This window comes from Panthera onca, chromosome A1 (genome assembly GCF_046562875.1).
Source record: "Panthera onca isolate mPanOnc1 chromosome A1, mPanOnc1 haplotype 2, whole genome shotgun sequence".
Lineage (NCBI taxonomy): Eukaryota > Metazoa > Chordata > Mammalia > Carnivora > Felidae > Panthera > Panthera onca.
The window spans coordinates 121,553,930-121,577,720 of NC_138339.1; the positions used below are offsets into that span (position 1 = coordinate 121,553,930).

The 23,791-nt window shown below is 47.9% G+C and overlaps 1 protein-coding gene across 1 annotated transcript; it reads left to right on the forward strand.

Moving 5' to 3' along the window:
• Positions 1–8,945: 8,945 nt before the first annotated feature.
• PCDH12 (protocadherin 12) lies at positions 8,946–22,230 on the forward strand. The gene is made up of 4 exons (XM_060635871.3): positions 8,946–12,134; positions 15,164–15,261; positions 17,123–17,274; positions 21,737–22,230. The coding sequence occupies exons 1-4, from the start codon at positions 9,255–9,257 to the stop codon at positions 22,228–22,230; spliced, it is 3,624 nt and encodes a 1,207-aa protein (XP_060491854.1). The 5' UTR covers positions 8,946–9,254.
• The last annotated feature ends 1,561 nt before the right edge of the window (positions 22,231–23,791 follow it).

The window sequence follows — 23,791 nt, forward strand, 5'->3', positions numbered from 1 at the left end:
GAATACACATCTCTCCAAAGAAGATATACAAATGGTCAGGAAGCACATGAAAAGATACTCAACATCATTAGTCATCAAGGAAATGCAAATCAAGACCGCAATGAGAAACTACTTCAAACTCACTAGGATGGCTATAATAAAAAGATAATAACAAGTATTAGTGAGGCTGTGGAGAAATAGGAACCCTCATACACTGCTGGAAATGCAAAATGGTGTAGCTACTCTGGAAAACAGTTTGACGGTTCCTCACAAAGTTAAACATTAAAAAAAAAAAAAAGTTAAACATAGGGTTACAATAAGACCCAGCAACTCTACTCCTAGGTGTATACCCAAGAGAATTAAAAACATACATTCACACAAAAACGTGCACAAATATGCAACTACGTTTGTACCTATTTCTTTGTGTATAGTGTACATAAATGTTCACTATAGCAGCAATATTCACAATAGTCAAAAAGTAGAAACAACTCAAATGTCTGTCCTTGGATAAGTGGATAAACAAAATGTAGTATATCCATATGATGAAATATTATCCTGCCATAAAAAGGAATGAAGTACTGATCAATACTACAACATTGATGAACTTTAAAACCATTGTACTGAGTGAAAGAAGTCAGACATAAAAGGCCACAAATTGTATAGTTCCAGTTATATGCAATGTCCAGAGATGGCAAATCCACAGGGACAGAAAGCAGATTTGTGGCTGCTGGGGGCTGAGGCAGGAGTTCATGGGAAGTGACTGTTAATGGATATGGGGTTAGTTTTGAGGGATGAAAATACTGTGGAATTAGATAGTGAAGAAGACTGCACAATTCTGTGGATATACTAAAAACCACTGGACTGCACACTTTTAAAGGGTGAATTTTATGAAATGTGAATTATATCTCGATAAGAAAGTTTTAGCTACAAAACACTAAAGTTCTCAGCACTTAAGTGGGATGCTAAAATGTTGGCTCCAATTCTTGGAAACCATCAAACTAATGTGCCCTAATGGTCTAATAAGCTCCTGTGTCCTCTTTATCATATACTTCTCCCCCGAGAAAAGCAACTTGCAAGGGTAGTCCTCTAATGCAAACCTACAGGATTCTAAAAGTCTTTACTGCCACTATCTTCCAGGCAGGATTGGCTTCAGGGGCCAGCCACCTGTGTACAAGCCACAGGGCCTTGTTTTCAGGAAGGCCTCAGGCTTACAAGGGTCCTGCTCTTGGTCTAATGCTCTCCTATAGCCATCTTGAAATTCTTAATTTTTTAATAAGAAGCTGTCCATTTTCATTTTGCATTTGGCTCCACAAATTATGCTGCTGGTCCTGCACCCAGAAGAGAAGAAAAACCAAGTGAGTAAATCAAGGCTTTGGAGGGGTTTCCCTGACTGTCACCAAAGGGAAACTTTTGAATTGCAAATAACCACTCCTAATTTTCCATATTGTCACAGACCAGAAACCTAACCAACCCCTGTGATAGATACCCAAACCAGAAACATATTCCTTAAAGATGCAAAGACAGAAGAAGAGTCTCTATAGTCACTCACTAATATCATTATTCATGTTTAGCCAAAGGAAATAAAACCAAAAGCAAAACATATGATAACCCTACCTCACTTTCCCACAGGTGAGACCATGAATCCTGTCAGAGACCTTCCAGATGCAAAAAGTAAGGGAGCCTAAGAACCAGTTCGGGAAATTCTCACAAATCTGAGCAGGAGGTGAATTGTGACATCATGTCATGACCTCATGTCAGAAGTCACAGGATGGAGGGAATAGAAGAGAGAATTTCAAAGCAGTGTTAATAATTTGGACTCAATGCTTAGCGTCCAGAGACAGTGTTGTAATAAAATTTGGTTTTGGACTCCATAAAAATAAAAGACTTTTGTATCTTTGGTTTCATGTCCTTTATCATTTTTCAAATGAGCTTTCCCCAGGGGTGCCTGGGTGGTTCAGTTGTTTGAGTGTCTGACTTTTGATTTTGGCTTAGTTCATGATTCCAGGGTTGTGGGATCGAGCCCCATGTTGGGCTCCACACTGAGCATACAACCTGCTTAAGATTCTCTCTCTCTCTCTTCCTCTGCCCCTCTCCCCAACTCGTGTGCTCTCTCGCTCTCTAAAATAAAATATAAATAAGTGAATAAATAAATAAATAAATAAATAATTGAGCTTTTTTGCATGTGCCCAGCCCTATACTGTGCTAAGCACTTTACGTGCATTATCTCATTTAAATACCCAGGACTCCATAACTGAGGCAATCTTGTCTCCCCATTTTACAGATGAGGAAGTTGGGGCACTAATGGGTGAAGTAATTTCACCAATGTCAAACAGTGGTGACATTCAAGATTAGGACCAGTCCCTCACCAATCTGACACTCTGCTGTAGCCTATAAAAGAATTAGGTTTGTTGTAGCAGAAATACAAAGAGAACAAAATAGTACTTGCCATAATAATTAAAAGGGAAAACCCTAAGGAAATCAGGATTAGATTTTACGACATGATGATAGGTGAGAATGAGAATACAGAGGGAAAGAAAGAGACTCCCCTCCATCACTGTCCCCAAGCCTAGTAGATGATGGAGCCATCCTCAATTATCATCCCTATTTTAAAGCTAAGGAAACTGATAACAGAGAAGTTAAGTGACTTTTCACTGTCACACACATGGTATATTATGGAACCGAACTTTGAATCCAGGCGACTGGAGCCCTGAGCCCACATCATTAACCCCAATGCTACACTTAGATCAAGTTAACACTTCACTCAAGGGAAATGGTCAGTTGGGTGTGTAAGGAGAAACAGCCAGATCACCTGTGAGACCAGCTTCTTAGTTGGGGCAGCTCATGCAATACCTCAGGTCATCCCACGGTTATATAAAAATAGACTCCTAAAAAGGCTTGAGGTGGCTGACAGCATAAAATGTTTTCTGTGCTTCTGATGCAAGGTAAAATTTGATTTACAATAATAGGCACAGAATGATCATGTTTATACTTGCAACCTGGCATTTTATTATTATTCCCCTGAATAACTGTGAAAAGGGTTTTGTAACCCCAAGGTAACATGGCTCTGTAAGAAGGAAAGGGGGTGAGATTTAGCAGCAGCTGCCAACATAAATCAGTGTGTGGCTGTTTCTCTCAGAGCTCCAGGCTCAACTCCTGGCTGTCATAAACTTACAAAGGGAAGCCCCATGAGAATTTATGTAACGATAGGAAGACTCATTTTCCTTCCTGCAAGAACCTTTCTGAAGCAAGGCAAGAATTAGGTTGATTAGATTCTGGGTGAAGAAAGAAAACCAAACCAATGGTTCAGAGGAAGGGAAAATGTGGGTCAACTTGAGCTACTTTCCTTGCCAAAAAAATTGACCTTGTAAATAGAGACGAACATGCTGAATTCCACCAAATAAATGAGTGACTGGATGACCGAATAAGCTAATGAATGAATGTGATCCAGGCTTCCCCCTGGGGTGGTTCTGTCAGTGTGAGAACGGTTCGATATTGGAGTCACCCAGCAATGCTGAATATATAACAAGGCCAATCAACACAGTCAGCTTCTGAATATTCATGCACAGACGATGCTTCCAGTCAATATGTTTGATTTTTGTGTTCACTGATAGATTTTCAAACTCGCTGTGTAAATCAAAATTCTAAAGAAGAAGGAGAAGGCCAAGAGGAAGGGGAAGGGGAAGAGATCGGGGAAGAGGGAGAAGAAGGGGATGAAGGAGGAGGAGGAGGAGAGAAAACAAAGTTAGAAGAGAAACTTGTGTTGAGACTATATATCACTCTGAGTAGGACTGCCAGGTAAAAATACACTAAAAAATTGTCATCATTTGTCTAAAATTCAAATTTATCTGGGCACCTTGTATTTTTATTTTTTAAATCTTTACAACCTGTTTCTGGGCTAAGAACCCTATGGAGAAGAGAAGGTTGAGGACAGTATCTGGGGACATGCCCACACCTGGGAGTCAGAAGGAGGGAAAACCAAGGATGGAATCAAAGAAGCAGACAGAAGAGTCAGTCTGCAGAAATATGGGGAGAGAACCAGCTATGCACAGAGCTTCTACTGAGTAGTGACACAAGCATGGGGGAGAGTTGCGGACCAGGAGGACACACAGTAAGAAAGGCCTGATGGCTGTAGAATTTGGCTCTGACAAAGTTGTTAGTGCTTCTAAGGAGTTCTAAGTCAGTGGTTCTCAGTGAGATTGGTGTGGAGATGGGGTGTATGTCAGAGTGACTTATATATCAGAATTAAAATCTACGTGCTAGAAGTAGCCCACTCTCCCTCTGAGGTTGGGGGAGAGAGACAAAACACATGTGTAACATGGGATGCCTGGGTGGCTCAGTCAGTTGAGCGTCCAACTTTGATTCAGGTCATGATCTCACGGCTTGTGGGTTTGAGCCCCGCCTCGGGCTCTATGCTGACAGCTCAGAGCCTGGAGCCTGCTTCGCATTCTGTGTCTCCCTCTCTCTCTGCCCCTCCCGCACTCGCATTCTGTCTCTGTCTCTCTCAAAAATAAATACACATTAAAAAAAATATGTGTAACCCTTATCAACTCAGAATTTATGTGCTCCCATTGTGGTTACTAAAGCTAATAAATTTTAAGTCTTTTCTTGCATTTTTCTTGAAAATCATGAAGGAGACCCATGGTTCACAACAATTCATTCACAAGTCCTCAAATTCAAGTTGCTACCTTCCTTCACAGTACTCCCTCCATCATTTCCTCGGCCTTCATCAACCCCCCTCTCCTATTTTCCTTTTATTATGTAGATCAATTAAGCCTCTCTTTCCAGAACCAAGTTCCAATCAACTTCCCCAACTCTGTCCCAAATAAAAGGTGAAGACTTTTTGAAGGGATGGTAGAGGGAATGGAGCTGGCAGTTATAAAACTCTCTTCAGCCGGGTGGGAAGGGGATACGTTTGAATTTTCTTGCCCTGTCTCTGGAATTCAGAAAAGTGATTCTGACACCTGGCCCTTTTTGAGAGCTATCACTCTTAACCAAGACAACCAAAACACAAAGCCTTTTCATTCCTTGAAAAGTTCTATTTCTTGGCAAACTTTCCCCTACAAAGTACATCTTTCTTTCTGCACTGGGCCCAGAAAGAGGTGCCACTGTGTGGGAGTGGACATCTGTCATCTGTCCCAGCAAAGACCACAAAGTGCCATGTCAGGGGCAGGAGACTCAGAACATCTACCTGAGTCTCCCCATCAAGATTCCTGGCCAGACTGACTCTAATTTCAACAAGGCCTTGCTAAAAGAAAGAGGCTGCCCTTGGGTGGTCCTGTCATCCTCCCAACAGGAATGATCCCAAGGAGGATGAAGCTTGTGAGCTTCACCAAGTGGCCTTGTGATGGTGACTGTGGCAGCTGCTGGGCAGATTCACAAGGAGCCCTGAGGGTGGGAAGCCAGCCAAGCAGCACGTTCATAGCATAGAGTATGATCCTAAGCCTGCATCCAGCTGAGTGGGGAGTCCCCTCAAGGGTCAGAGTCCCACCTTGTTGGTCTGACTCAAGTCTCCTCAGGACACCAAGTGTTTTGAAAAAATCCCGACTCCACCCCTCCCACTTCGTCCCCCAACCCCTCCCCATAGCCAAGGGCCCAAGTGTGAATGACCTCAAAGTTGGTGGTGAGCAAGGCTTTCAAACACCAGCCCTGATGCTGCCCTCTTTAAAAAAAAAAAAATATTTCTGGCATAAGGGAGGCCATCCTTAGCTTTCCCAAACCTATTTGAGAGTACCTGCATGACTTCAAACCAATTTTCAAAACTCAGAGTGATGAGGGCTCTCCAGACAAACTCCATTCACCTCTTGACATATGACTGCTAAAGAACAACTGATCCCCACAGCCAGAAAGGAAGAGAGAAAATCACTAAGTAGAGATCTCATTCCCAGAGAGAATCACCTTGTTTGCTGGCTTTGGATTCTTATAGGGTTGTCTCAGCTTTGTGCCCCCAGTGTGAATAAAAGAAACAACAATCATAAAAACCATCTGTGAAATCTAAATTCAAGTTTTCTTGTGACCTGTGAGACCACTTTTTGCATCCATGGTACAGCCAAGGCAACACATACAAACAGAGCATAGATATCACAGTGTCCCTTCAAGAATATAAATATTAACACAGGTAAAATCATGAATTCCATAATTCTTTCAGTGGGCCTTGGGTGACATTAGGTTTCTCCTGAAAGGAAGCGATTGTCTTCGTGGATAAGCTCCTTACGTTGTGTTCCATGAAGCATGGGTCTAGAGCTATGGATGTGGATATTCGTGAACTCTAGCCACGCACCTCTCTGCCTCTGTACCTTTTTCTCTGCCTTTGGCCACCAGATGGCATTCTGGAAACATTCTTTGCACCAGAGTTTTCTGCACCAAAGCTCCCCTGCATTACTCCCAACTGCCTCCCCCTCTCCCTCCTCTGTTTTCTTCCAGTCCATTTTCCAGAGTGCAGCCCAAGGGGCTTTTTGGAGGTCCAATTTGCGTGATCTTGGGCAAGTTAGCGAGCCCTCTGTGCTCAGCTTCTTTCTTTGGTATGAGGGTGGCACAGAAGGATGTAGGTAAAGACCTCAGGACAAGGCCTGGCCTATAGCTACTGTCCTCATCATCCTTCTCAGAGCCATCTGATCCATCTCCATTCAAAAGCTCCCCTGTGGCCTTCAGGACAAGGTCCAAATTCTTACCATGGGACCCCAGGCCCTCCAGGATCTGGCGGCCCCTTCTAACGTCCCCAGACCACCTTCTTCCTCCTCTTTCTTCACACAGGCCCTCTTGAGGTACTATAAGGAGCCAGATCCCTCACCTCTGGCCTTTGTCCACTCAGCTCTCCCTGCATGTTCAGTCTCTCCCCTGTTCACCCACCTTCCTCTGACTAACTCCTCCATGTCTTCAGGATTCGGCCCAGTGCCCTCCATGAGGGAGCCTCCCCTGATCCCCAGGCCCGAATGCAGAGCCACTGGACCCACTTCTTTCCTTTTCCCCATGCCCTCCTTAGACTACAAGCCCCTTGTGGGTCACTTTGTCTTGCTAGCTGCCTTGCACATGATAGGACACATGAGGGCCAAGAAGCGAGGTTGCCATGCAAGTTATCACCCAGGGGCAGTGAGCACAGGGCACGTCTCTGAACATGGGGCCTGTGCTGGCTCACTCTGATGCACAGGCAGCATGGCCCAAGCCTGAGCTGAGGAAGCCCTGGAAAGTGAGCTTTCCTGGCCAATGAGGACGGAAGGGACAAATGCAAGGCCATCTTCACCATTTGCATCAGAGGCATAAAACCTGGGGAATAATACAAGCTACAGTAACAGTCCCAATGAGTGCCTTCCCTGTGCCCTTATAGGTATCATCTCGTTGCATCCTTACCACAACCTCAATAGGTGGGTGAAAACTACATTCTACAGAGAAGGAAACAGACGCCCAGAGAGGTTAAGGGACTTTTACAATGTCTCCAAGCTTGTGAGTGTTCTGTCTCTAGGACCATACTGTAGGAGATGGCCCCATGGATTCAGGCCCTTGCTGTGTGTGGTTCAACAAGTGACATGGACGGGAAACCTCCAGGAGTGGAACATGGACCGGGTGTGGGGAAGAAAAGATGAAGGGAAGGGAGGGGGCACAGATGGCTCTAAGGCCACGGGGCTTCCTCAGCTGCCCCTGTCCTACAGGCCCACAGGCCCATGTCCCAATGGGTACCTCCAGCTTTAAGGACTCAGCAGCAAACACCCACCTCAGGGAAGCTGGCCTTAAATTCCCATCATTTCAAATCCTTTACAAACCTCTAGACTCAGCCCAAGGCAGGGTGTAAGACCAGGACGGTGCTGGGGCAGCAAGTGATCCTGGGGGCCTCACTGTTGTGAGGAGGTGAATGGGGGGAGGGCACACCCGAACACATCCACATCCTTAGGAGTGTCGGGGGTAGAGAGGAGTACTGTTCGTGGGACTCTGTCATAAACAGGAGTGGGGAGACAAGAATCAGGGGAAGGGAGGGATAAGGAGAGGAAGGCGTGGGAGAGGGAAAAGTATAAAAATCTCCGAGGCAGGGGAGCAGGAGGCCGGGGATTCCCCTAGACAGGGACTCAGGCAGGACCAGATGCAGAAAACAATGGGCCTGAAGGCTGGGGAGCAGGAAGGGAAGGGGGAGGAAGCCACGTGGTCAGGTCAGAGAGATTCCTGCGCTTCAGGAGCCAAGGCCATGGGCACCCTCCTGGGTTTGTGTGGGCAGGGGCTGCCCCAGGGCCAGTGGAAGAGCCAGAGCTTAAGGCAGGACCAGCAATTCAGTTCTCAACACCCACTGCTCACAAACTTCATCGACTGTGACTCTGAGCCAGGACTCAGCCCTTCACGCATCATTTCATTTCGTCTTCACAATTTCCTGTTGTGAGTGCTACTGTTCTTATTCCCATACACACTTTAAAGATGAAGTGGAGGAGGCCCAGAGAGGTTTAGTGACTTGTCCCACATGGCCCAGCTGGTAAATTGCAGAGTCAGGATTAGAACCCAGACAGTTGGGCTCTGACAGTCACTCTCTTAATCACAGTTGTTTCCCAAGAGACAAAAATGGGTGATCCAGGCAGAGCCAAGACTTTGAAGTAGATGAGTGTAAGGAAAAGACTGGAATGGGAGAGGAATAATGGGAATATGAGGGAATCAAAGAGAGCTGAGGAAAGGAGAGACACAGGGTGCATGACACGGCCAGGAAGGGTATCAGGGGCAGGCGGAGGCTCAGGCTTTCTGCCCACTTGTTTGCACAGCAGCCTTTCCCTCGGCGGCCACCTTGAGTGGATAGCACCTTTCCATTGGCCTGTCCTGGGACTCCCATCCTGCTCAGCCACAGGCCACTCGACAGTGGGGGAAACACTCTTTCTCTAATTGGCATTGAAACTTACAGCCCTCCCTTTTCCTGTAGGTGGGGTTTCCATAGGAAAAAGCTGCTTCTCCGTTTCCCCAGCCCAGCAACTGTTTGGAAGTCAGATCCCCACATCCTGCTTTACTGGGTCAAGTCCCTCTTGGACCGGCTCTTTCTATCATTTACTGAAGAGGACAAATGGGTGCCCCTGTGTGGGGTCTCCCTTAGCAATTCCACTTCATCGGTGCCTGGACCTCTGAGATCTCTTCAGATGAACATGGCCTTGCCTGGGAATCCTGCTACTTCCATCATCATCTAATTATGGGACAAGGCTGTGACAACAGGTTTTGGAGAACGGGGCTAATCAAGCCCCCCAGGAAACACTGGAGGACTTGCCTACCCTTTGAAGAACTCTAGTGGTTTCTGAGTCTAGCCCACTCTGGCGGTAAGCATGATACAACTTCTGCCACTTCTGCTGGGGCTTTTGGGGCCAGGTGGCTACTTGGTCCTTCCAGGGGGTTGTCAGGAGGTGGCCACTCTCACTGTGAGATACCAAGTGTCAGAAGAAGTGCCGTCTGGGACAGTGATAGGCAAGCTGTCCCGGGAACTGGGTTGGGAGGAGAGGCATGGGCAAACGGGGACTGCCTTCCAGATCTTGCAGCTGCCTCAGGCGCTCCCCATCCGGGTGGATCCTGAGGACGGCCTGCTTAGCACAGGGAGGCGGCTGGACCGAGAGCAGCTTTGCCGGCAGCAGGATCCCTGCTTGGTTTCCTTTGACGTGCTTGCCACAGGGGATTTGGCTCTGATCCACGTAGAGATCCAGGTGCTGGACATCAATGACCATGAGCCACAGTTTCCTAAAGGCGAGCAGGAGCTGGAAATCTCTGAGAGTGCCTCTCTGCGCACCCGGATACCCTTGGACAGAGCTCTGGACCCAGACACTGGCCCCAACACCCTGCACTCCTACACGCTGTCTCCCAGCGAGCACTTTGCCCTGGATGTCATCGTGGGGCCTGATGAGACCAAACATGCGGAACTTGTGGTGGTGAAGGAGCTAGACAGGGAAATCCACTCATTTTTTGATCTGGTGCTAACTGCCTATGACAGTGGGAACCCCCCCAAGTCAGGCACCAGCTTGGTCAAGGTCAATGTCCTGGACTCCAATGACAACAGCCCTGTGTTTGCTGAGAGCTCACTAGCACTAGAAATTCAAGAAGATGCTGCCCCTGGTACTCTCCTCATAAACTTGACTGCCACGGACCCTGATCAAGGCCCCAATGGGGAGGTGGAGTTCTTCCTCAGTAAGCACGTGCCTCCAGAGGTGCTGGACACCTTCAGTATCGATGCAAAGACTGGCCAAGTGATTCTGCGTCAACCCCTAGACTACGAGAAGAATCCTGCATATGAGGTGGATGTCCAGGCAAGGGACTTGGGTCCCAATCCCATCCCAGCCCATTGCAAAGTACTCATCAAGGTTCTGGACGTCAATGACAATGCCCCAAGCATCCACATTACATGGGCCTCCCAGCCATCGCTGGTATCAGAGGCTCTTCCAAAGGATAGTTTCATTGCTCTCGTCATGGCAAATGACTTGGACTCAGGAAATAATGGTCTGGTCCACTGTTGGCTGAGCCAAGAACTGGGTCACTTTAGACTGAAAAGGACCAATGGCAATACATACATGCTACTAACCAACACCACACTGGACAGAGAGCAGTGGCCCAAATATACCCTCACTCTGTTGGCTCAAGACCAAGGACCCCAGCCCTTATCAGCCAGAAAACAGCTCAGCATTCACATCAGTGATGCCAATGACAATGCACCTGTGTTTGAGAAGAGCAGGTATGAGGTCTCTACTCGGGAGAACAACCTACCTTCTCTTCACCTCATTACCATCAAGGCTCATGACGCAGACTTGGGCATTAATGGAAAAATCTCATACCATATCCAGGAATCCCCAGTTTCTCACTTGGTAGCTATTGATTCAGACACAGGAGAGGTCACTGCTCTGAGGTCACTGGACTATGAACACATGGCTGGTTTTGAGTTTCGTGTGATCGCAGAGGACTGGGGGCAGCCTCAACTTGCATCCAGCGTCTCTGTGTGGGTCAGCCTCTTGGATGTCAACGATAATGCCCCAGAGGTGATTCATCCTGTCCTCGTTGATGGAAAAGCCAGCCTCTCAGTGCTCGTAAATGCCTCCACAGGCCACCTTCTGGTACCCGTTGAAACTCCTAATGGCTTGGGTCCAGTGGGTGCTGATACAACACCACTGACAACCCACAGTTCCCGGCTGTTCCTTTTGACAACAATTGTAGCAAGAGATGCAGACTCAGGTGCAAATGGAGAGCTCCTCTACAGTATTAGGAGTGGAAATGAAGCCCGTCTCTTTGTTCTCAACCCCCACCTGGGGCAGTTGTTCATCAACATCACCAATGCCAGCAGTCTCGTTGGGAGTGAGTGGGAGCTGGAGATAGTGGTAGAAGACCGTGGCAGCCCCTCCTTGCAGACCCGAGCCCTGCTGAGCGTCTTGTTTGTCACCAGTGTGGACCACTTGAGGGACAGGGCCCGTGAGCCTGGGACCCTGAGCACATCGGTGCTGACAGTGATTTGCCTGGTCGTACTTCTGGCCATCTTTGGGTTGGTCTTGGCTCTGATCATGTCCATCTGCCGGACAGAGAAGAAGGACAGTGGGGTGTACAACTGTCGGGAGGCTAAGTCTACCTATCGCCACCAGCCCAAGAGGCCCCAGAAACACATTCAGAAGGCAGACATCCACCTTGTGCCTGTGCTCAGGGGTCAGGTGGATGAGCCCAGTGAAGTTGGGCAGCCCCACCAGGATGCAGGCAAGGAAGGGACGATGGAAGCAGGCTGGGACCCCTGCCTACAGGCCCCCTTTCACCTCACTCCAACCCTGTACAGGACCCTGCGTAACCAAGGCAACCAGGGAGCACTGGCTGAGAGCCAAGAGGTGCTGCAGGACACTGTCAACCTCCTTTTCCACCATCCTAGGCAGAGGAACGCCTCCAGGGAGAACCTGAACATTCCTGAGTCCCAGCCTGTGATGGGCCAGCCACGCTCAAGGCCCCCGAAGGCTATGGGCAGCCCCGCAGGGAGGCTGCCAGGAGACGCAGGCAGCGAGGAGGCTCCACTGAGTCCACCGGCCTCCTCTGCAACCTTGAGGCGGCAGCGGAATCTCAATGGCAAAGTGACCCCTGAGAAAGAGACAGGTCCCCGTCAGATCCTGCGGAGCCTGGTCCGGCTATCTGTGGCTGCCTTTGCAGAGCGGAACCCTGTGGAGGAACTCACGATGGATTCCCCTCCTGTTCAGGTACCTTGGGTGTGGGCAGCTCTCTCTGTGGTCACCCCTGGACCACCACATCAGACACCCCCATTACCCTCACATTCATCACATGCATTCCTTGGGCTCACTAGGGACTTTACGGTACATTGGATGCAGTGGGTCAGGGCACAGTTCTGAGGGCAACAGAATTTAGCTGTTGGGCACCTTACTTGCTATCTCTGAGTCTTTGTTTTCCTCTCTGTAAAGCAGAGATCATGGTAAGAGCATCTGTCTTGGAGAGCTGTCCTGAGGACTTAATTAGTTCTTATAAAAGCACTTACTTAGGGTCTGTCAAGTAGACACACAGCAACAGGCACGCTTAAGAATACATGCTTTGGGTTCACACTGCCTGGGTTCAAATCCTGGCCCCACCTCTTCTTAGCTGAGAACCAAAGGAACATTACTCAGCTTCTCTGTTGTTGAAGACGTCTGCGTTAATTGTACCCATCTCCTAAATTTGCTTGAAGATGAAATGAGTGCACTTAAAGCCTAGAATAATGTCTGGCACATAGTGAGCACTCAGCAAATGGTTACGATTACTTCTGCAAAAGCTCTTCATCTCTTCTTATCTGGGCAGCCTCCCCATGAAGCAGGCCAGCATGGGCATCATTGCCCCCGGGCTCAAAGGCTGCATGTGACTTGCCTAAGACTAGACTTTGCTGGCGAGGCCTGTAGAATGGGGCAGTGGAAACAATCTCAGAACTTGGGAGTCTGGCAGATCTGGGTTAAATTTCAGCATAGCGGCTTAGTAGCTGGGCAAACTTGGGCAAGTCTGTCAATATCAGAGCCCCCCTTTCCTCATCTATTAAATGGCAATTATGATGCCAAAATTACCCTGCGTCTACCTCCCAGGGGTTGAGGATCAAATGGGATAATGAAGGACAAAGTATCTAGCGACCAGGGATTTGCTAGACAAAAATGGGAAATCTTTTTCAGAGACTGTAACTTATCTCACACCCATATCTGTTCCTCTCCACTTCAGATAACTTTCCCTGTGCCAGGCTGCCCACTCAAGGCACACTTCTGTTTGGCCAGGCCATTGGCTCAGGTTTCCTGTGGAGCAAGGACACAGCTTCCTTCCCCTACACCCTCCCCAGGAAGCCACCTGGCGAGAGCCCGGCTCCTCTCTTAGGAGTCTTGCCCTGGGACCTATGTAGCCCCAGAGGTTGCCCAGAGCCATTCATTCGTTTGTTCATTCATTCATTCATTCGTCAAATGCTTACTGAGGGAGCTTTTTGAGCCAAACACTGTGCTAGCAGAGATAGCAGAGAACAGGGACTGTGGTTGAACCCACCGGGATGATGGAAAGAAGGGTGCCCAGCTGGGATCAACTTGACAGAAAGAGGCAGCTTGCTTAATGCTCAGGTCTTTCCAGCAGCCACAGCAGAGCCAGATCTGGGATCAAATTGTAGCCCGGCTTCTAACTGCTATGTAGTCCCTGTGAGCCTCATGTTCCACATCTGCAAAATGGGTGTAATGGTGGTATCTCATCCCTAGGGTTATTGTAAAAATTAAATGAGATTATACACCACCCCTACAGTTTTTAAGTGGTTATCATAAGATCTATTAATAAATGAATTATAGGGGTGCCTGGCTGACTTAGTTGGTAGAGCATGTGACTCTCGATGTTAGGGTTGTGGGTTCGAGCCCCATGCTGAATAGACAGATTACTTTAAAGAAAAGTAAATAAATGAATTATATATCTTCACTCATTTAATCCTTATAACTACAACCAACTGGGCCTCATTATTATTCCCTTTTGACCGCTGAGGAAACCGAGACTCAAAATGCTTAATTCTCAAGGCCATCCAGTTGGAACTGGAACAGGGGCAGATTTAGAATTTGAATCCAAGTCTGACTGATTCCAGAGTCTGTGCTCTAACATTGAAGTGACTCTGAATGACAGCACTATGTTCAGGGCGTGGCAGTTGGGGACTGTCCCTGAAACATCAGCTAACCCTTGGAAGAGTGGCAGGTGCCTTAGCAGGGCTTCTGGGCCCGGGCAGAGAGGTGGGATCTGCCCTGAAGCAGGCAACTGGACACTGACTCTCCCAAGTCACAGTGAGACCCCAGCTCTTACCACCTCCTCTTCCAACTGTCCTCTGTGGTTTTGGCACTTTCTAGCTGGAGCTGCCCAGAGAGGCCAAGTGGGCCTTCTCAGGGAAAAGTGGGGGTAGGCCCAGGAGCCAGAGGCAGTGTTTCTAGGAGCAACAACCCTTACTCCTCACATTCTCTGAGCATTTAAAATTTTAAAACCATTGGATTAATCCTGACAACCCAGTGAAGAAGGCTGGGTGGGTATTTCCAGCTCCAACTTAGAAATGAGGGAACTGAGGTCTGAGTATGTCTAAAAACCTGCCTAACGTTACACATACTAGAAATGACCTTGAACTAGAACTCCGCTTCCCAAGACTTGGTCTGTTGCCTTCTCTTTCACAAGTCCCTGCAGGGTCTGGTCCTGACATCTCATTCACCCCCTGCCCCACTGTCCAGCCTTTTTGAACCTCTACCGTCTCCTCTGGGCTTTCAGCTTGCCTTCTGTTCTCATTCTTACTCTTGCTAAATGAATGAATGAATGAATGATACATTTTGCTTTCTCCACAGCAGAGTCTTGCGGTCTGAGTGTTTGAATACTGCTAAAGGCATGGAAATAACACCTTCAGACAACGCTTATCAAAGTAATAATGAATTTATGGTCAGGAAATGCCCTTTTCACCCCCATCCCACAGATTCCAGCGGGAGCAGGTCACTGAGAATGAGAATGAGGGGATGGGCCCAGGGGGTCCCCATTCTCTCCCTCAGACACCCATGTCCTCTGGTGACAGGACAAAACAAGGAACCTGCCTGCACAGGTCCCTGCCTCCGTCACTGGTCACCATCCCCCATCTGATCACACAAACATCTGAAGCTGGAGGAAAGACTATAAAAAGAAAGCGCCGGCATTGAGGGAAACATCCGGCAAGGAAGTGTGCTGGGTCGGAATTGTGTGGAGTCAACAGATTTTTCCTGTCTTGCAGCAAATCTCCCAGCTGCTGTCCTTGCTGCATCAGGGCCAATTCCAGCCCAAACCAAACCACCGGGGAAATAAGTACTTGGCCAAGCCCAGCGGCGGCAGGTAAGCAGCACATGTACCCACAGGCTTCTCGAGCCCCCCACTGGCTCGCGTGCACCCCTGCGGCCTCTGTGATCTGAGGAGGGGTGAGCACATCCCAGACAGCAGTCCCCTGGGAGAGCACCGGACTGCATCCATCCCCCCATTCCAGGCAGCGTGGTCCCGGAGCAACTGTATTTATAGTATTTATAGGACCCAGAGTCTCTAAGGAAATGACTTCATCCCTGAGGCTCTATCTATCCCCTGATTGCAGAGGTGCTAGGCTAGGGCTTTAAATGTGTAACTTTCAGCTTTCTTTCTCTTGACCCTTAAACATAATATAAGGACTCCCCGGCTAAGGATATGGGTGTGTGGATGTGTTCTTTTGGACACTCCTAGAATTAAAGAGACCTCAAGGGGACATCTAATATAATTCTTTTTTGTTACAGATGTAGAAACTGGAGCTCTAAGTGGTTTGATCCGACCTCGCTGTGTTAAACTTGAGCAAGCCAGATAAATCCTCAGGGCCTCAGTTTCTAATCTGTAAAATGGAGGTCATCAGACTTCCTTGCAGTGATGGGGTAAAGATTTAATGATCAGATTTACTCGAGGCCCACAGCCCAGTGACTGGCACACAGTAGGTGCATAACCAATGCTCAATCCTTTCCTCCTAAAGTGACTTTGCTCAAGGTCACATAACCAGTGAGTGGCAAAGCTGGGACCAGCTCAGGGCACCTGACTCCAGGTTCGGTGCTCTTGCCTTGACAACTCATACCTTCTTCTTTGCAAAGATGGTGGGAGGTGGTGGAGAGCACCACTGATTGGTTTTCTCATTTGCAAAATGGGAATAATAACAAGAGAACCCCTTACAGATGTGAAAAGTCTGAGAAGGTGCACATACCTTGCAAAACCTAAGGCCTGACTCCGAGTAATTGCTTAATAAACATTAGTTGTTGTCATCATTATTGCAAACTTGTCACCTCCCTGCTGATTGCTTCATGACAGCAGGAATGGTCACAGAAAAAAGGCAGAAAAGATGCCCAGACCTTAAAGCTCCTCAGGGAGCCTTCCCACCTGCTGGAATGTGGGGCCAGACCTGTCCTGCCATACTGAGGCAGTCCGGAGAAATAGCCTCCCCAAGTGGTAGGCAGGGTTTGCAGGAGGCAGAGGCCAGGATAGGGACAGCAGGAGTCAGGTAGAGTCCAAGTGGCTTTTGGATTTCTCACCTTAGCTACATCTTCTGCTGCCCTGCTCTTCTGGTCTGGGATTTGGCTTCAAATAGGGAATATGGAATATTCAGTCACTTTGTCCACAAAGTATTTATTAAGCACCTACTTTGTACTTAAGCCAACCCTTGCTTTGAGCACTGGTGAGCGGGGAATGAGGTGGACAAAAATCTTTGCCCTCACTGGAGCTCATACTCAGATGGATGGAGGTGGATGGATAGATGGATGGATGGGTGACTGCATTGTCTCAACCAAAGTTACTCTGCTCCTACTTTGGGCCAGGCATTGCAAAGGAGTGGGAGGGACAATGGTGAGTAATGATATCAACGCATTCATTGTTATTTCTATTTGCTGAGTGCTTGCAAGGCACCAGGCACTGCACTGATTTCTTTACATACAATGTCTCATTTTACCCTCACATGCCCCTTGAGGTGGGGGTTATTATCCCCATTTTAGAGATGAGGCAACAGAGTCAGAGTAGTAGCGCGAGGCCTGGGACCAAGTTATCCAGTTCGTCTGACTCTGAAGGCCGAGCTGTGTATCCAGTTCCTTATGTGAAGGAATGAATGCTGGCATGAATAGAAGAATGTTCATGAACGGGAATGAATGAATCTATGTGTGAATTTCCTCACTCATGGACTGGTTGGCTTCCTTTGTAGGAGCACAGTCCCAGACACAGATGGCCCAGGTGCCAGGGCTGGTAGCCAGGCAGAACCAGACCAGGAGGAAGGGCCCCTGGATTCTGAAGATGATCTCTCTGTGAAGCAGCTGCTAGAAGAAGAGCTGTCAAACCTGTTGGACCCCCACACAGGTAAGGAACTCCTCAGGATCACTCTGACCTTGCTTCTGCCTCCAAGGTCACCTTGCATGCCCTCCATGGGAGAACACAGACATTCTGTTTCTGGGCAGGAATATCAGCAGCATTTAACTTTCCCTAAAGCTTCAGGCAATCTTCATTTGTTTAAAGACAAGATGCTACTTTGATTATTCATTTTAAAAATCATATTAATAGCAAATGAGCTCTTGGTATGTGCCAGGTACTGGGGAGTGTCTCATATACATTATCACATTTAATCTTCCAGTCTTTGGAGGCAGATGTTATGAGCTCCAATTTAGAGATAAGCAAACTGAGGCTCAGAGAGGCACCGCAGCCTGCCTAGAGTCACTTAGCTCATCAGTGACGGAAAGGGAACCAACCTGGGCCTGCATGCCATCAAGGAGACCTCCCCTAACTTCCTAAACCACTCATTTGTGTTTCTTTGGTGGGCTTAAATATCCTTTGACCCTGAGAACTGAGTCAAATCTTTAATGTGTTAATATTTCTAATTGAAACAAAAATCACATTTTCTAGAGAAACAGTTAGTTTTGATATTAAGTACATAATCTGGTGCTAGCTGGACATTGGTTAGCCTCCTTTAGGTAACATAGCATACCTCTGTACATCCCTACGCTGTGGTTTTCTGTTTCTGTGGTTAATAATGTTTCTCAGCTGGACGTATCCTATGTGCTCCATTTGGCTGTAAACACATTGAAGGCATGGCAAGGACTATAGCTAACAGGCGCACCTGGGTGGCTCAGTCGGGTGAGCGTTGGACTTCAGCTCATGATCTCATGGTTCATGGGTTTGAGCCCCATGTCAGGCTCTGTGCTGCCAGCTCAGAGCCTGAAGCCTGGTACAAATTCTGTGTCTCCCTCTTTCTCTGCCCCTCCCCCACTCATGCTCTGTCTCTGTCTCAAAAATAAATAAAAGCATTTTAAAAAATCTTAAAAAATAAACATGGGGAAAAAATCTTTACAAAAGTATAGCTAAAATTTATGGAGAGCTTTCTATGTACTAGTCCCTGTTCTGTGCTCCTCACAAGAAAATCTTACAAGATAGAACATCTTAAGAGAAACTATTCGTTATCACCATTTCATAAAGGAAAAAACTGAGGGGTGAGGGTGTTTAATAATTTTCCCAAGGTTGTGCAGAAAATGGTTACTAACACTGGCAATGTGGCTCTAAACTAAAATTAAGGAAAGTTAAATCTAATTAAAATTAAGTTAAATGAAAAATTCAGTTCTTCAGTTATAGCAGCCACATTTCAAGTGCTCACTAGCCACTTGTGGTTAGTGCATATTGCTTTGGGCAGCACACATACAGAAAGTTTTGTAGGACAGCATTGTCTAGAATCTACAACCGTGAGGTCCAATATGGTAGCCACTAGCCACATTTGAAAAAGGCTAGTCGGAATCAATTTGGGATATATGGGGGCCTGTACCTGGCTCAGTGGGAAGAGCATGCAACTCCTGATCTCGGGGTTGTGAGTTTGAGCCCCATGTTGGGCACAGAGATTACTTTAAAGAAAAAAGAATCAGACATCTTTAAAAAAACAAAAACAAAAACAAAACCTGGAGCGCCTGAGCCAGCTCAGTCAGTAGAGCATCTGACTCTTGATCTCTGGTGGTAACTTCTAGTCCCGTGTTGGGCATAGAGCTTACTTAAAATAAATAAATAAATAAATAAAAATGTATTTTAAAAAGTGTAACTTATTATTTTTTTAAAAAGGATGTGATAGGGGCGCCTGGGTGGCTCAGTCGGTTGAGCGTCCGTCCAACTTCAGCTCAGGTCACGATCTCGCGGTCTGTGAGTTCGAGCCCCGTGTCGGGCTCTGGGCTGATGGCTCAGAGCCTGGAGCCTGCTTCCGATTCTGTGTCTCCCTCTCTCTCTGCCCCTCCCCCGTTCATGCTCTGTCTCTGTCTGTCTCAAAAATAAATAAATGTTAAAAAAAAAAATTAAAAAAAATAAAAAGGATGTGATAAACATATAAAACACACTTCAGATTTTGAAGACTTAGTATGAAAAAACTGTAAAATATCTCATTAATTAAAAAAATTACATGATAAAATGATATTAATTACAAAAATGTTTTACAAATCAATTTCATCTTTCCTTTTGACTTTTTTAACATGGCTCCTAGAAAATTTAAAATGACCTCTATGGCTCGCATGAATCTCTACTGGCCAGCTCTGGGCTGGAACCTGTGGGCATTGCTGCCACACGGTCCTGCTTCTCCACAGCACAGAGGGCAAAGAGCACAGGAGCACTGTAAGAAGTAGGGGGGGTGGTGACGAGGGCAGCAAGGATAGAAAAGCCTGCGCTGCTCACAGGGCAGGGCTGAGAAGGGGTGAGCTTGCTGACCCCAGAAGTCTGGGGAGCATCCATCTGATGATATGATAAGGACAATATTTAACTGGTCACACGAGCTCACTGAATGCTCCCAGCAACCTGACAAGATGAGTCCTACTATTTCACCACTTTATGAGAGAAAAAGGAGGCTCAGAGAGGTTACGGGATTTTCCCAAGGTCACACTGCTCATAAATGGCAGAGGTGGGAAATCAAGCCCAGGCCAGCCCAGCGTCTACCTGCCTCGGGGTGGATTCACCACTGCTTTTCAGCCATTCTTATACACTCCAGTGATTTTCTCATTCCAAGCCTCATTCCTTCTGAAGCTCTCTGACCCTGGTACAAAAGCCTGATTCTATAACACCAAAAAAGTTTCAACCTTATTACCAGAGTCTCAGGGAACTAAGGTTTACATTTCCCAAATGCCCAGGGTTAATATTTATGTTCACTGAGTCATTCAAGAGATGCTTACTAAGTCCCAGGCAGGGGCTGGACCAGTGGGGAAGAGGTCTGACCCTGACAAGGCAAGACTAAGACTCATTTATCAATATAAACAGTGATTAGCTGTATTTTGGAATAACTTTTCCAAATTACAAAAGTAATATTTGGTTAAGGTAGGAAAATGTAGGCAAACAAAAAGAGAATAAATCACTTCTGCCTAGGGGTAACTCCAGTTAACATTTTGACATATCTCCTTCCAGTCTTTTATTATATGCATAGATTCTAAAGCAGCTCACCTGAAGCAAACATTAAATACACACTAAAGTGGATGTTGTACCTTTTTTTTTACTAAACACAGTTGCTTAAACATAAGACTTATACTTTTTTTCCTTTGACTTGGCCTCTACCATTGGGCCCAGGGCTAGTTTTCTTTTTTTTTTTCTTTTTATTTATTTTTAATAGAGACAGAGACAGTGTGAGCAGGGGAGGGGCAGAGAGAGAGGGAGAGAGAGTCCCAAGCAGGATCTGCGCTGCCAGCACTGAGCCCGATGCAGGGCTTGAACACACAAAACTGTAAGATCATGACCTGAGCCAAAACCAAGGGTCAGACACTTAACTGACTGAGCCACCCAGGTGCCCCCAGGGTTATTTTTTTGAGATAGTATTTTTGTTCAAGAGATGTGAAAAGGAAAAGCGTGATGGTGGCATTAGGGATCTAGGGGACAGTTTTTCACTGTCCCTTTCCTGGGACAGCCCTTAGGCAGACAGCCCTTTCCCAGCCTCGAGGCCAGGGTTTCCTGCAGCTTGAGAAGTAAAGTTTGAGGAGTTTAGGGCATGCTGACAGTACAGACCTTAGCAGGCCTGGGGATTCCAGAGGCCACAGGGGGGCACCCGGAGCACCCAGGGGGATAAGGGGCCGGCTCCTCAGACAGTGGGTGGGTGGTACAGTCACATGAGGCTTCGAAGTCATCAGATTTGGTATCAAACCTTGGTTTGGTTGCCTAGTAGATGTATGATTCAACTTCCTGGAACTTGAGTTTCCTCATCCATAAAATGGGATAGCACTCTTAACTTCAAAGGTATGTGCAGAGGTTAAATGAGAGAATTATATAAATTGCTTGGCACGAAAGAACTTAAGAAGTGGTCACTATTGTTATGAACACAGGCAGATGGCAGGACCAAGTCAGGAACTCCAGCCTCGGCTAAGAAGAGGGATGTCCCCTCCTGCCCCCCCATCCCCTCACCCCCCCCACCCCACCCCCACCCCACCCCCACCCCACCCCCTGGCAATGCCATCTTCACCTACTAGTGCCCTGAGGGAGCGAGGATCCCGACTACCCGGGTAGATGGAAGACACCCAGCCTGAAACACACCAGGCCCAGGAAATTCTTCAGGAAAGGGTCAATTTCTAATTCAAGGTCTTCTTCCTCCTCCTGCCTCCTCCCTACTCACCTCGTGTGGGTACTTCAGTCAGCAGCCTTCCTGCCCAGCAAGCTTCCCTGTCAGGGCCTCTTCCTTCCCGTCCCGCTCTGGCCTCCCCGTCTGTCCCCCGCCATTTCCCTTCCCTCCTTTGTCCATTGCCCTTGCCCTGCCCACAGCCCCACCCTGGCCTGCCTGGCCCTTCCCCGGGCCCAGCCCTCACTGCGTCCCCTCCTTCCCATGCAGGCTTGGCCCTGGACCGGCTGAGCGTCCCTGATCCGGCCTGGATGGCGAGGCTCTCTTTGCCCCTCACCACGAACTACCGTGACAACGTGTTCTCACCAGACACTCCGGCCATGGAGGAGCCGAGGACCTTTCAGACGTTCGGCAAGGCGACGGGGCCTGAGCTGAGCCTGACAGGCACGCAGCTGGCCAGCACCTTTGTCTCGGAGATGAGCTCACTGTTGGAAATGCTGCTCGAACAACGCTCCAGCGTGCCTGTGGAGGCTGCCTCCGAGGTGCTGCGGAGGCTCTCTGTCTGCGGGAGAACCCTCAGTCTGGACCTGGCCACCAGCGGGGCCTCGGGCTCAGAAGGACAGGGGGGCCCAGGTGGAAAGAAGGGGGCCGAGGGCAGGACTGGCAGCAGCAGCAGCAGAAGCAGCAGGGGGCTGTGGATCCAGGAACCAGGGATGTTAGGGAGCCCAGGCGCTAAGGATCCTGGGACACGAGCTGCTTTCTAAAATCTTTGAATTCACTGTTGAGAGGTGGCCCAAGAACTTTAGGGCGACCTATGCTGCCCCACAGAGGAGGCAGGGGAGCCACAACTAACATCTGACTGACCAAAGCAGCCCCTTGTGAAGGGCTGGCTCTGCCTGTGAACTTTTTGGAGTGAATTTTTTGGCTGAAATGAGTGTTTGCTGGCAAAACACATGTAGAGCACAGAGGGTCAGGCCTCCTGTGGAACAGATGCCAAGGAGTGTCATAAGCAGGAAAGGATGGCCTCATCGCATAGTTGGGGGTGGGGTGCTGGTCCTGGGGTGCCAGGCAAAGCTCTCTGACCTACTAATAAAGGAAAAGCACTGGCTCATTCTCCTGTTTGCACCTGTCAAGAGGGGGCAGGGGAAGGGTAGCAGAGTGAGGTGTCCTTGTTGCCCATTTCCTGGCAAGATGGTATGCTGGACGTGGACAGGAATAGGGCACATTAGTACACAGTGCTAGGTACACAATGATGAACACGTGTGCTCTTGACCCTACTTCCCTATTGCTACCTTATCAAATAATCTGCTTCTCAGCTGGAAAATTAGGGCTAAGAAAAGCATGACTATTTATAGAGCATTTATGTGAGCCAGTAAAGCCCTGGGCTTTACGCTAGGATTTAGTTTAATTTCCCAACAACCTTGGGAGGGAGGTGTTATTATCCCCATTCCACAGGCAAGGACGTGAGGCTTGGAGAAGCAGAGTGTCTTGCCCAAGATCAAGAGTGGAGGCAGAAGCAAGCTTTGAACTAGTCTTGAACACCAAAACCTCTGCCCTCCACTTTGACACTACACTGCCAGCCAAGGAGAGGGAAGGAAAAGGCCCCGCAGCTGAGCTCCTGCCAGGTGTGGACTTACCTGAGCTCCCCTCATGAAACACTGTTGAAAAGAACGTTTCTAGGGGCGCCTGGGTGGCGCAGTCGGTTAAGCGTCCGACTTCAGCCAGGTCACGATCTCGCGGTCTGTGAGTTCGAGCCCCGCGTCAGGCTCTGGGCTAATGGCTCGGAGCCTGGAGCCTGTGTCCGATTCTGTGTCTCCCTCTCTCTCTGCCCCTCCCCCGTTCATGCTCTGTCTCTCTCTGTACCAAAAATAAATAAAAAAATAAATAAATAAATAAAAAAAAAAAAAAAAAAAAAAACGTTGAAGAAAAGAACGTTTCTAAAGCTGCTCAGGCCTCCACAGCTCTGCATTTCTGAGCACAGAACAAGAGGGACTTGGATCTAATCTGACACAGGCCTGAACTTCTGCAGGCTCCTGTGCTTTCCCAGCGATTAGCCCTTCAGGTACAGACATCATCCTTGCAGACGCACCGTTCATGGGTAAATCTTCCTCTGTCACAGCAGGTTTGGGCCTGTGAATTCAGGCCCTAGAGAACAGTGTATGAACTGGGTCTATGAAATCGATACTGACAGCAGCAAAACTTCCAGGGCAGGAGGGAGCAAAGAAATAGCAAATATTTTTCCAAGTCTCAGCCTTATAATTTTCCTGGAAATTTCCAACCAGTCAGTCAGCTAGCCATTCAGCTTCTCGGTAGCATGGGGCCCTC